The sequence below is a fragment of the Dermochelys coriacea genome, chromosome 8 (genome assembly GCF_009764565.3).
Source record: "Dermochelys coriacea isolate rDerCor1 chromosome 8, rDerCor1.pri.v4, whole genome shotgun sequence".
Taxonomy (NCBI): domain Eukaryota; kingdom Metazoa; phylum Chordata; order Testudines; family Dermochelyidae; genus Dermochelys; species Dermochelys coriacea.
The window spans coordinates 75,357,394-75,372,002 of NC_050075.1; the positions used below are offsets into that span (position 1 = coordinate 75,357,394).

A 14,609-nucleotide genomic window follows, 5' to 3' on the forward strand; every position below is an offset into this window, starting at 1 on the left:
ATTTTTATTTAATGACAAAGTGCAATTAAGCAAGTGACTGCTGCATAATCTATGAGGAGAGTATCAGTTTGTCTCAGAATTTTAGAACCAGAGAAATTATTAGTTAAATAAACTAGTCCCTGCCTGGAGTGCCCTCCTATGGCAGGCCATTGCATGACATGCACATCTGCCTCAGTTTCCATCCAGTTGGAATCCATCCATGCAAAGGAATATTGTCTCTCTTTAGTGGCAAATTCAAACCCTGATATAAAAAAAGTCACTGACACCTAAGAACATAAGAATGGCCATACTGGATCAGACCAAAGATCCATCCAGCCCAGTATCCTGTCTGCCAACAGTGGCCAATACCAAGTGCCCCAGAGGAAGTGAACCTAACAGGTGCTGATCAAGTGATCTCTCTCCTGCCATCCATCTCCACCCTCTCACAAACAGAGGCTAGGGACACCATTCCTTACCCATCCTGGCTAATAGCCATTCGTGGACTTAACCTCCATGAATTTATCTAGTTCTCTTTAAATCCTGTTACAGTCCTAGCCTTCACAACCTCCTCAGGCAAGGAGTTCCACAGGTTGACTGTGCACTGTGTGAAAAACTTAAGAAGAACTTAAAAAAAAAAAATTGTTTTAAACCTGCTGCCCATTAATTTCATTTGGTGGCCCATAGTTCTTATATTATGGGAACAAGTAAATAACTTTTCCTTATTCACTTTCTCCACACCACTCATGATTTTATATACCTCTATCATATCCCCCCTTAGTCTCCTTTTTTCCAAACTGAAATGTCCTACCCTCTTTAATCTCTCTTCATATGGGACCCATTCCAAACCCCTAATCATTTTAGTTGCTCTTTTCTGAACCTTTTCTAATGCCAGTATATATCTTTTTTGAGATGAGGGGACCACATTGTACACAGTATTCAAGATGTGGGCATACCATGGATTTATGTAAGGGCAATAAGATATTCTCCGTCTTATTCTCTATCCCTTTTTAAATGATTCCTAACATCTCGTTTGCTTTTTTGACTGTTGTTGCACACTGCGTGGATGTCTTCAGAGAACTATCCACGATGACTCCAAATTCTTTCTCCTGATTAGTTGTAGCTAAATTATCCCCCTTCATATTGTATGTATAATTGGGGTTATTTTTTCCAATGTGCATTACTTTACATTTATCCACATTAAATTTCATTTGCCATTTTGTTACCCAATCACTTAGTTTTGTGAGATCTTTTTGAAGTTCTTCACAGTCTGCTTTACCTGATAATAAAACATTTCTTTGCAAAATCCCAAAGTAAAACAAGGTTACAATGCAGCAGCTCTTCAATACCCTTCAAAGGTCACTCTTCCCTAGTCACCTGAGAGTCATTAACTACTCTGTCTCAGTTCCTTTAACCCCTGTTCTAGGGTCCCACTCTCCAGGCCATCTACCTGTGGGTGAAAAGCAGGTCTCAGAACTCTCAAGTCTTTTCCAGTAGCCTCCAATTCAGGTCTCCTGCAAGAGGGCTCCCTGCAGTGCTTTACTCCACCAGGACTCCTGCTTGTGAATCCTACCCCTGTTCAGAGGCAACTCCCTCTAGAAACAATCTTTTGTTCTTGGGCTCCTCCAACAGCCCTCCACTTGAGTCTTCTGCCGAGAGCTCCCTGCAGTGTTATGCTCCTCAGGCCTCCTGGCCTGTGAGTCCTACCCCTGTCCTGCTCAAGGAACTGTCCCTTCCTTGTTTCTGATCCCAGCTTTCACTGACCATGCTGGTCCTTCCCATCTTCCTAGGGGCCACTGCACAAGCCTTCTTGCAACTCAGCAGGGTTCACCAGCTCTAGCCAGTCCTTGACAGTTTTTCGGAGAACTCATCACCAGCAGCTCATGGTTACTGCTCTCCTTGAGCTCTTTCCCTCGAACAGCTCTCACTGCCCCTTCTGACTCTTTCAGTTTCCCCTCACGCAGCTCTTACTTGGCTCTTCCTTGCGGGACCTCCCCCATAGGGCCTCGGCACCCTCTTTTAAGCCTAATTGGAGTCAGCTGACTAGTGACAAGTGTACTGGTCTCTTTCCTCTTTAAAGGGCCAGTGTCATCCTATGACACTACCCTTTCAGTGGAGTGCAGCATTGCAGTAGAAAAGGTCATGACTGTATTAAGTTGAAACTAGCATGAGAATGGCCATACTTGGTCAGACCAAAGATCCATCAAGCCCAGTATCCTGTCCTCTGACAGTGGCCAACGGCAGGTGCCCCAAAGGGAATGAACAGATAGGTTATCATAAAGTGATCCATGCCCTGTCACCCAATCCCAGCTTCTGACAAACAGAGGCTAGAGACACCATTCCTGCCGATCCTGGCTAATAGCTATTGATGGACCTATCTTCCATGAATCTACCTAGCTCCCTTAGGAACCCCGTTATAGTACTGGCTTTCAGAACACGCTCTGGCAAGGAGTTCCAGAGGTTGACAGTGCATTGTGTGAAAAAATACTTTCTTGTATTTGTTTTAAACCTGCTACCTATTAATATCATTTGGTGATCCTTTGTTTTTGTATTATGAGAAGTAAGTAACACTTCCTTATTTACTTGCTCTATACCACTCATGATTTTATAGACCTCTATCATATCCCCCCTTAGTTGCCTCTTTTCCAAGCTGAAAAGTCCCAGTCTTATTAATCTCTCCTCATACGGAAGCCGTTCCATACCCCTAATAATTTTTGTTGCCCTTTTCTGAACCTTTTCCAATTCCAATATATCTTTTTTTGAGATGGGGCAACGACATGTGCATGCAGTATTCAAGGTGTGGTGTACTATGGATTTATATAGAGGCAATATGATATTTTCTGTCTTATCTGTCCCATTTTTGATGATTCCCAAAATTCTGTTCGCTTTTTTGACTGCTGCTGCACATTGAGTGGATGATTTCAGAGAACTATCCACAGTGACTCCAAGATCTCTTTCTTGAGTGGTAACAGCTAATTTAGACCCCATCATTGTATATGTATAGTTAGTTTTATGTTTTCCAATGTGCATTACTTTGCCTTTATCAACATTAATAGCAATAAGAGGTTACTTACTAGTAACTATTGTTCTTTAAGTGTCACCTGTGCTAGTTCTTCTGTGAGATGTAATATCCTGGCATCGAGCTGCAGAACTACCTTGAATGATGCTCCTTCAACACGAGAGCTCATGCGAGGGTGATGTCATTGCCCTACTGTATATAAGGAAGTGCATCATCCCACAACAGTTTCAATTTCTTCTCATAGATTCATAGATACTAAGGTCAGAAGGGACCACTCTGATCATCTAGTCCGACCTCCTGCACAGCGCAGGCCACAGAATGTCACCCACCCACTCCTATGAAAAACCTCACCCATGTCTGAGCTATTGAAGTCCTCAAATCATGGTTCAAAACTTCGAGGGAGCAGAGAAGCCTCCCTCCAGTCAACCATGCCCCATGCTACAAAGGAAGGCAAAAAAACCTCCAGGGCCTCTCCAATCTGCCCTGGAGGAAAACTCCCTCCCGACCCCAAACATGGCAATCAGCCAAACCCTGAGCACATGGGCAAGATTCACCAGCCAGATACCCAGGAAAGAGTTTTCTATAGTAAATCAGATCCCATCCATCTAATATCCCATCTCAGGGGATTTGGCCTATTTACCCTGAATATTTAAAGATCAATTACTTACCAAAATCCCATTATCCCATCATACCATCTCCTCCATAAACTTATCGAGTAGAATCTTAAAACCAGATAGATCTTTTGCCTCCCTGCTTCCCTTGGAAGGTTATTCCAAAACTTCACTCCTCTGATGGTTAAAAACCTTCGTCTGATTTCAAGTCTAAATCTCCCTAACCGCAGACATTATATAGAAATCTGAGGCAGAAGGGAAGTTGGCAGGTAGTGTGAGTGCACAGAGATACTTTTGTTCTTCAAGAACTAACCTCTTTTTGTTAAAGAGAGTCTCAGTGTTTTCCCATTTGAGATAAAACAGTAAGAAGTGCTCCAGCAGGTGGAGGGTGGACATGGAGTTCTTCACTAAATATGGACTGGAGCACGGCTTTCCCAAACCGGTCATCAGAGCACGATACTCAATTGAAGGAGTGGGTCTAGCACAGAACTCCAGGTTGATGCTTTGCTTATCTCTACCAGAGGAACCTGCCTAAGGCATGCTACTGATGCTGTGGTGGCTCTTGCAGAATGGGTCTTTAAAACGGGGTTTCCTAGGTGGGACGTAACAACTGTATATGAGTATCTGTTCCGTAGTGGGTTCTCCCTGGCATCTTTCTTTATATTGCAGATAACTTAATGGGTTTTCTAAAGAGTTTGGTCTTTTCCAGGTAAAAACTGATTACTCCTTTTATATCTAGGTAGGCTTCCAAGGGTAGGAATGAGGTCTGGGGAAGAACATGGGGACGGAAATACATTGAGATAGGTGGAAATCTGAGACCACCTTAAGCATGAAGCTGGTATGGGGCTTCATGGTGACTTTGTCCTTGTGGGCCAGAGTATAAGGTGGAATATTCAAAGCACTAAGCTAACTCACCCTCCTAGCAGATGTAATTGCTATTGAGAAGGCTGTTTTAATCACTAAGTGTGTGAGAGGGAGTTGCATGAGAAGCTCATAATGAGGGCCTGTCAGCTTTGTTGGGTCAAGATTTAGTTTCCCATAAACGCCGGGGCTCCTTAATTGGGGGAATTTATTTACCATGCCCTTAAGAAATCCGGAGATCTTAGTATGGAAGACAGGATTCTCCTTAATGTAATTGTGATGAGCAGATATTGCTGCCATATGAACAGCAATATGAGGAGGCTAAACCTAAGTCCTGAGACTTAAAGTTTATAAAGTACTCTAGGATTGCATGGGCCCAAGCTCAGGATGGAGTCACTTATTTACTAGTGTCCCAGATAGTAAACGGTTTCCAGTTTTGTTTATAGCAGGGTGGAGCCCTTCGTGGATTGCAAGAGAATGGTGTGAACCCTCATATTAGTCAGCAGGTTATCCTTCAGGCTGCAAGTGGAATATCTCTGGGTTGGAATGCAGAATCCTTCCTTACTGTTGAGATAGGAGGTTTGGAAGCAGAGGCAGCAAGTACCGTGGTTCTCTGGCCAGCTGCAGAAGGTGTGGCTGCCAGTGACGATGAGGTCACACTGAGGCTATTAATAGGATGTTGTCTCTGTCCAACCTGATCTTTATAACACTTGGTATCAAGGGAATCGGAGGAAGACATATAGTAGGAACACATCTAAGAAAACTTTTGTCTTTGTGTGTACTTGGCATTTGGTATTTGGTGTTTTGTTTGACACACAGTGGTCTATTCTGGTTGTCTCCATCTGTGAAATACTTGGGCTAGCCACCACTGGTTTCAAGCAGCACTTGTGTTGATCCAGGAACCTTCATGTTCTTCTTACCGGGAAGGTAAAGAGCTACAGAAGTTCTCCAAAGGGGACTCATGTGGCTCCTCTGAAGGAGTCTCATCCCATTTCTCAGCTAGAGGCAGGTCTTTGCAGTGCTGGTATCATTGCTGGCAAGGAAGGCTTTGGTTGGCACCAGATGAGGTATAGATGCATATGAGTGCTGAGGGAGGTCACCATGTTGGAACGGATACTGGTATTGAGGTCTGTGCCAGAGCTGGTATCTCAGCCTCCCACAGGGCTTTTGTGGAGCCCTGGACATAGGGCCACATGGACTGCTGAAGAGGACCCTCTATGAGATCCTTTCATAATTTCTGGATCTGAGGTGAGGGAAGCTGACAGAGTCTCAAGATTTAAGCAGGGCATCTTCTAGATTCATCTCTGAAGGGGTCAAAGGTACCCCAAGGTGATCCTGGATTATGACTAGAGAAATTGGTATAGGCAGTCAGGCAGAAGAAAAGCATGCAGAATGATTGCCAGTAGCCTCAACAGCAGATCCCCTTTCAGGCCTTGAAGGTGTTACTGGAATCTGAACCTGAGAGGAGTCAGGTAGTCAGTACTGAGATGTTCAAATCCAGAGGAATTTGGAGAAAAACTGCTTGCCTCAAGAGTGTTCAAGCCCCTTAGGGGAGTAGGAAGGAGGAGAAGGATAGTGCTTCCTTTTTCTTTTGCTTATGCCCTTCTTGTGGGGAGGTTTCATTGGGCCATCCCAGGGAAGGCTCTGAATATCACAGAGCCTTTGAACTAGAGTCTAGTCAGTTGGAAGCCAGTGCAGAAAGATGCACTAGGTTGACCTGTATTACTAAACAAATGGGCTGCTGTGTTTTATACCAGTTGGTGTTTTTTCAGGAACAAATTAAATTACTGTCAATCTTAATGTAAATCTGCACTCTTAAGTGATGAATTGTACATTTCTAATTCATAGGATTATGGCCTCACTAAATCTATTGAGATATTTATTCATTAAGGATAACGAATACGACAATCAAGTAAGTGATTGATTTAAAAAGCTATCTTTTCAGTTTAAAAACAATAGCTGTGCCAGTTCATGACAAAGTTAGCAGCTGCTGCAAAAAAAAGTCTTTATTCAATATCCAGTGAGAATGTTTTTGTTAATGGTGTTCAGAAAATTTTGAAGTTTATAGTGGTGAAAGTTAAATGCTTACTCACTGACTATTTTTTCAGCAAGTTTAGTGTTGTTCTATCTCCACCAGAAAGCCAGGTCAGCACCTGTAATTCCAGATGATATCGCCATAAAATAAAGTATATAGCCAGTATTCCAAAAATAATAAATATACTTTTACTTGTATACAGATACTTAGGAAGGGTTAACTTCCACCAAGCATTGTAAAGCTTTTTAGACGGGATCTTCTACAAACCTTTGAAGTTTTAGAATTGCTTCATTATTCAAGGAAGCCTCTTTATCATTTAGTTTTAAGTGGCATGGAAGAGAATTTATTTTAGTGTCAGGGTGTCTCCCTAAGCATTTTGACAACTCAGCATTGAATAGCTTTTGTTTTTAATCATGTAAAAAAAAAAATCCTGTATTTCCAACCCCTTCTGCAACTGCATTTTTGGTAAATGTCAATAACTCCACTGGGTATTCAAGCCAAATCAATGCTTCTCAGATCTGCATTATTGAAATAACATAAGGATTGATATGCCTGTCCCAAATTAGCAAAAAATTGCAGAACATCTTAAACAATAGATATAAATTAAAAAAACCAAACACTGATAATGGAAGAGCTATTTATTCTCCTCAGGTTTCCAAATCCTTCAACTAAAACAATATGAAATAGCTTCCTGGTACTTTCTCAGTTCACCAAGACCCTGCAGCAATGTTAATATATTTTGCATAATATATCATGCTGTGAAATCCCAATTCCCCTGTCAAGACAAAGATTTTCAAACAAAGCAGATGATATTTTGGCAAAAAGGGGTTGGGAGGGAAATAGGACTAGATTGTAGTGCTGTAATTGCTCCTGGCAAATATGTTTTATTGAACTACTTTCTTAGGATAAATTTTGTTTCTCTGAGGAGGGGATAAATGTTGTTTTGTTTCTCTGAGAGGGGAAAAAACAGTACATTATTTCCTCCTAAGGGCAACATGCTTAAGATTGTACGCCATTCTGATTTTGCAGATAGCTCTGCTGCTTTGGTTGTGGTCAGGGTTTCCACATGAGTTTTTTCTGACAGCTATAGGCTGTGTTTATCCATACCTCTGCTCTTATATTGACCTCTCTTTTTTGCATACCCTGTACCTTTTTCTGGCTGGCTACTTCATTGCTTTACCGGATATAGCCTAGAATGTTTCATGCATGAAGACCATTTATTAAAGTACCTTACACTGCAATTTCAGACAGAACACTATGTCTTAAATATGTACAAGCAGGGAATCAATACATTTCTCTCGTGCTTTGATGTTTGAATGCAAATAATCTGGAAATTGTTACTATAGACAAGTGAAACCCTCCATCCTATTGTATTGTCCTAACTGAAATGGAAAAAAATAAACAGCATAAATGATAAAGTATTTTATAGCCATTTTGGTGTTAATAACCTACGGTGTAGGTTGGAATTGTCAAACAATTTTTTTAATATATTTTCTTTAAGCTCTAACAGCTCCTAGCCAATAGCCTGAAAGGGAGAAACAATGCACCTCTCTATATGCTGGATTCTGGCTGTTTACAATTTTATATAAGTGGTAGAAGTTTTTACTCAACTTCAATTTAAAGCAAGATTTTACAGTGTCGGAAATGTGATTAACTGTTCAGCTTTATCAGCAGACCCGTGACTTATTTTTCTCTTTCTCATCTGAAGCAGTCAACAATATTTATTATTGGCTGTGCTATTTCAGATCAGCCCAGACCATGCCAATCATTCAACTGTTGTAGTAGCTTTTCAGTGTAATGTTTTATGACTGACTGATCTGTTCTTGTATGCAATCACTCCCATCCAGCTGCATCTAGATGGACAAATGTTCTTAGATAGCCAAGGAAGCAATTTCTATTTAAATTTCACAACTGGCTTAACATGAGGTTGCATTTCTGAGCAGCTGAACTATAATTTCTTTAAGTGCCATAGCCTGCACAGCTTAGCTACAGTATTGAAGACTGAAGAGCCATTGGAATTTTACATGTTTAATTTTCTTACTGTACTTCGGTACTGAAAAGGCCACTTATCTCCATAACAAAGGCAAGTCCTACTGACTCTTTTCCCGAAGTCATTAGACACCAACGTTCCTGCAATTCGTAGAGTTCAACAGTTTTTATCATCAACCAGGTCTCATAGTAAAGGCTTTATTTTAAAACTATTCCTAATATAAATACACCTTCCCTTCAAGCTAGTTTTCCTTGTTTCCTAATGCCCTTTATATAGGAACCTAAAGTTGGGGAAAGTTCATTGGTCACCTTGCAGATTCTAAATTAGTTCCATTGAAGGGACATGACTGTAATGCTGCCTGTAGTGATTCAAGAATATTAATGACAGGTTTCAGAGTAGCAGCCATGTTAGTCTGTATTCTTAAAAAGAAAAGGAGTACTTGTGGCACCTTAGAGACTAACAAATTTATTAGAGCATAAGCTTTCGTGAGCTACAGCTCACTTCATCGGATGCAACCGATGAAGTGAGCTGTAGCTCACAAAAGCTTACGCTCTAATAAATTTGTTAGTCTCTAAGGTGCCACAAGTACTCCTTTTCTTTTTAAGAATATTAATGCCAGCCTCAGGCAGAGATTGTTAGGAACCAAGACACAAATCCTAAATTAGTTTTGAGTTCTATGCTTAGATTTCATCTACAAATTACCAAGTGTAAACTACTTTGGCACAATAATATCCTTAATATTGAGTCACAGATATTGCCCTCTGTTACTCCGATCTGTCTCGCCACCCAGGTGAGCCTACTTTTGTGATAGATGGTCCCTTACACCAAGAATCATAGAAATATTCAGGTTACTCTGAGTCGCAAAGGACCAGTCACTTACCCCATGTCAATTGTAGCTTAGATCTCACACCAAAGACAACGCTTGTAGCCAAACTATATAAAGATTTATAAAATAGGAAGAAGAAACCAGAGAGTTATTTAAAAGGTTAAAGCAGGTAAACATATACACAAATGAGTTACGATCCTAAGTTTCAAAACATAATACAAGCTTCTGTAATCAGCAAAGTTTGTATGTCCTTTAGAGCTAACTCAGGCTAAGCAGCTGGGGATCTTTTGCTTTTACCTAGAAACACTTTGCATCCTACCCCCCACCCCAGAATTCAAGAAGCTTAGAGATAATCAGCTCCTTCTTGTTAGGAATTTTTATCCCACTCTTGCCATGTGCTTTGAGTTGCAAACTCAGCTGATGGGAGGAATCCACTAGCATGACTCATCTTCACAGCAGACGGGTGAGGGAGAAAGCAGAACAACAAACATCCTTTGTCCTCTTTAACATGCCACAATAGTTTGTCTTGCGTCGATTGACCTTGCTTGTTGGGAAGGACGTAATGCCTTCTGTTGATAAGCCCTTCATGCTAATTAACATCTCTCTCCTTTCTGGTGATTTGCACAATCACTGAGGCTCACAATACAGCCACTCAAACATTACCCGACAATATGGGATACAGATGTTATAAGTGAGATTAATGCATGCAGCAACCCACAAGCATTCAATAAAGTCTAAACACATTCTTATAATTCTAATACCTATTTTAACAATTCTAGCCTACAAGTGAGCCAGACTGATTCCAGATATGTATTTTTTAGTGTTTAATTGAGACTTGGGGACTCTGGTATGAGTGGGCGCTGGTCTGAGCACTTCCTAATGACCTTTTAAGAAATTCCATTTGTTTCACTGTTCATACATTAGTAGTCTCACCAAAATCTACATACTGGTACCCCTAGTATATACTATTAACAGGCAAAAAATTGTAATCTGAAGTTAATCTGTAAATATTTATCACTTTAATGTGGTTGGGGAAGGGAACTTTGAGAACATTATAGTTCTGTAGTTTCTGGGTCCTGTATCACCACCATTCTTCAGACCATATTTGGCCTTCAGTTACACGCTATTATATTCAAATTCTGCTATCAGTTACAGAATTTGGAGTTACATAGGTGTAAGTGAGGCAGACTTTGTGTGCAATTAGAACTTAATCATGGTGTATCATTGAAGATGTAGTCCAGCCGAGGAACCCATCCCATAGAAAAGAATGGGGACATGAGGAACCTGAACTACAATTCCCATGAGGTACTGTGGCAAAAACTTTCTGTTTTTGTAAATTATTTTTTTTGAACTACAGTCAATTTTCTGTGGCAAGTAGACACTTTGTGAAAAATTGTCAAGTCAAAAAACAAGTTGCGTCAAAAAAAGGTTTAGAAAGAAAAGTCTTGACCAGCCCCAGTTGTAATCTTTCATGTTTTTCTCAGTGACTTCAGCATCCAATTTGCTAAGTTTACTGTAAAAACTTTTTTTTCCTACCAGCAGATTTTGATATGCCACCTGGATTTGATAGCCAAATAGATTTTTATTTTTTTTTTCTGGCTCATCCTCATCCTTAGGAATAGATTCTGCAAGTCAAATTATGCCCTTAGCTACCTTAAAAAAAAAAAACAACAATCCAACTATTTACAATACACGTTACTAACAGAGCTGTCCCAATTCATCACCATGTTCATTTGCTAGTACAGTATGTTGTATCCCCATCCCCTACCCTTCAGCTGTTTTGTCTTTAGATTGCAAACCTTTCGGGATAGGGATTGTTTGTACAATGTCCAGCATAATAGGTGCATCCACAAAGCAGAGTTTCACAGGTGTTAGCTTATGGCAGAATCTGGCTTTGTAGTGGGTACTTAGCAAATAATTCTGTTCATGTTTGAATTAGATTAGAAAATAACATATTTTCTTAGCTGTGTTGCTTCTGCATTGGCAACAGGAGTAAAAGTAGGAAAAAGTGAGTAGATCAGACTTTACACACACAGGTAGCCAGATCCATTGGGATAGAACTTAGAATGTAAGTCTTCGGGGCAGGTCCCATGTCTAATTACTTGTCCATAGAGCACCTCATACTAGATGCAATATAAACAAGGCCCCATGCCCAGGTACGTGAAATTTGCCACAGAATCTGAGCTTTTTGCTTTAAAAATGTGGGGGAGGGAAAGGAAGTTTCCAACCCTTAAGTAAATTATTTCCACCGAAGATAAGCTTCCAGATGTTAACAAGAAATGTTGTCTACCTGAATGTGCAGAGTGACCACCTGAAGTCGGGATAAGAGACGTTGAACTACCCCAATCATCTTAATAGGTTGTTGACTCTGAAATCTAGGTATAATTTAAATAGCAACATTAATTATTTCATTGCCTATCATTTTAGCAGAAACCTACAAGTATGGTGCTTATCCATTGTTGGAATTACTAGCGGGGAAGCTGGGATGGGGAAATAGGAGTCCAAGGGCTTGTCTACACTACTGCGCAGGTTGATCTAAGATACGCAACTTCAGCTACGTACTTAGATCTACTTATTGCGGTGTCTTCACTGCGCTAAATTGATAGCTAACGCTCTCCCGTCAACTCCACTTGTGTTCTTCATTCTGGTGGAGTACTGGAGTTGACAGGAGAGCGCTCAGCTAGCTATACTAGATGTGATAAATCGACCCCCGCTGGATCGATTGCTGCCCGTCGAACTGGCAGGTAGTGTAGACAAGCTCTAAGCCTTCTTCATCCCCCACAAAAATATCAAGTCATTTCCAACTTAGCCTGCAAGAGGGAATGAAAGAATATGCACCTTCCCCATGTGCTATAATCCTCAACCTACATGCCAAAAGCTCAACCTTCCTCTTATCCAGCAGTTTAAGCCTTCAGTTTTCTCTTGAAAATTTCGATAGTGCCATTAACATGAAATAGCAAAAATAAAACAAGGAATACTATGCTGATTGTATTATTTCCTGTAAAAGACCCCGTTTTAGTTTATCTGAAGCTTGCTACAGACTTCAGTACTTGTTTATTTAGGTTGGTTACATTTTCTTTCATAACAGAGTGTAGCATATGATGTAATTCTGTCTTAGTAGTGCAGTGTTAACGGCCCAGTTTTGAGAATAATTTCAACTCTGGTTTATAAGGCATGTAAATGCTGTTATAGGAAGGCAAAGGAAGTTGAGGGGATTCAAACAGCTTAAACGTGCATGTCAGCACAACAGGATGAGTAAATCCTTTTCCTTCCTGGACTAGCAGTTTAGGACAGAAACTGTGTTCTAAGGCTTAGCTAAAAACTGATTTCTAACGTTTTTTCTTTTCCAATTTGAACAGACTGGTATATGGACCGAACTTAACAAGATTGAGCAAAATTTCTTAAAGCCTTTGCACACAGGACTTAATATGTCAAAAGCACATTATGAAGCAGAAATAAAGAGTAAAAAGGAAAATAGACGAGGTTGGTTGTCTCCATTACTATCCTTTAGATGTGTCCTTTTAGATGTGGAAATGGTGTGAGAAAAATGAGTGTTCGTGAACACTATGTAGGTTGTATTTTACGTAGAAGTATTTGAAATATGCTGGGTTCAAAATGATCACACAACAACCCTGTAGATACCATATTTGTCATTAGGAACTACTTTCATAATGTAATAGGGGTCAGAAGCCAAATCTGTGGGCTTTGTTTTCATTACTATGCTTTCTTCAGTTTTTCATGCAATATGGACTATTTATCAATTAAAAGTAGCCATTATTCAGGGTCTGTTTATTTCCAAGTGCACATACATGTAAGCCTTATGGAAGCTAATAGAAAAATACATGTGATTTGGAGATTGTTTCAACATGAGTGATATCATGTGGACATTCAAAAATTGCTCTGCACTGCTACTTCTGACTTAGTATTCATGCTTTAAAGTATTTTTGAGCGGTAGAGCAGGTATGTGAACTACTAGATGCAATTTTAAGTCCTGAAATATTACATTGTACAGTTTTGTTATATTTGACACATAGGTTGAGATTCTGTGCTGGGCCTCTTTAAGAGGCCCCATAGGAGTGGGAGCCAAGGTGGTTTTGAGCCCCCTTTGCACACTTCTGAGCTTGTGCAGCTCCATGGCCTCTGATGAAATTTAAACAGCCCTGGCTGCCCTTGGCCTGCAGGGCTGCCCAAAATCTCAGTAGTGCTATGGTCTCACCCGAGTATGCCCTCTAGAGGAGGGCTCATGAGAGGTTCCTCTGAAGGCAGCCTGTGGTTGTCTTCCTTAGTTCCTACAACAAAGGAATCCTCCCTCAGCTGAATCTGAGGCTTTTGAGGGCACCTTTTTGCCTCTCTGACCTTTTCATCTGGTATGAAGAGGCCAGAGTGGGAGTGAAGATCTCACTCGTAATATCAGTGGAATAGTAAAACTAAACCATTATCAGGATACTGTAAGTAAGACTTCATTGTTCTGGTAAGTTACAAGTATTAAGTTTAAAAAGAGATACTGTTTTCCTCAGTTTCCAGAACTGCCCTTGCAGCCTTCAGAAGCAATGCAAACCAAGAAAGGGGGATGGATAAAATATGGAGAAGCTAGCAGTCTTTGCTTAAACAATAAAATTAATATCTAAGTGGTAGATAAATTAAATCATGGCATCGGACCTTCTCCTGCCATCTTTTTACATGTGTAACTATCTATTATTCAAAGAAAGTGGTATAAAAAATGGATGACAGGATTGTGCTGTGGGAATTCTTGCATTTTTCCATTTTATGTGACTTGCAGCTTCATAAAATTGTCTTGTACTACAATATAATATACCTCTTGCTATTTTACTATAGTACAAGATTTATCTTTTGAAACCCATCTAATAATAGTTCATATGCAACACTTAATATAAAGAACAGCCCAATAGCTTAGTAATGCAGTGACCTGCCATATGGAAAACTGAAGCTATTGGAGCCACCTCAGGTCTACGTTCTGTTAGAATTCAGCGCTCTCCATTCTTAACTCTTGACCAATCACTGGATACACACATTTAACAATTTAGAATTTATAAATGTAATAGAAGATGTTAATTTAAAAATTAGATGGAACACACTGCTGCTCTATATGTTCTTTTCTTTTGCAGAATCTCACAATTCTAAAGCAGTTTCTTCTGTAACAGTTGGCGGGGAAAAGATGCCTAATATGACCACTGAAATGCAGCTTCAGGTAAGTTCATACCTTTTCCCAAAGTTATACAAATGCATTTAGACAGTTGTTGTTTTTGTTTTTTTTTTTACCTGAAGGCAAG

At 40.2% G+C, this 14,609-nt stretch overlaps 1 protein-coding gene across 4 annotated transcripts in view; it reads left to right on the forward strand.

The window, feature by feature from the left end:
* Window positions 1-14,609, forward strand: part of GLMN (glomulin, FKBP associated protein) — a 39,148-nt gene that overhangs the window by 22,216 nt on the left and 2,323 nt on the right. For 2 of the 4 annotated variants that reach the window (XM_038414444.2, XM_038414441.2), the window contains exons 16-18: window positions 6,316-6,379; window positions 12,678-12,801; window positions 14,445-14,527. In XM_038414444.2, coding sequence (XP_038270372.1) covers window positions 6,316-6,379; window positions 12,678-12,801; window positions 14,445-14,527 — 271 coding nt within the window. Of the gene's footprint in view, window positions 1-6,315; window positions 8,880-9,111; window positions 12,802-14,444; window positions 14,528-14,609 lie in introns of those variants that run through there. The other 2 variants (XR_006273897.1, XR_006273898.1) reach the window with 2 other exon arrangements.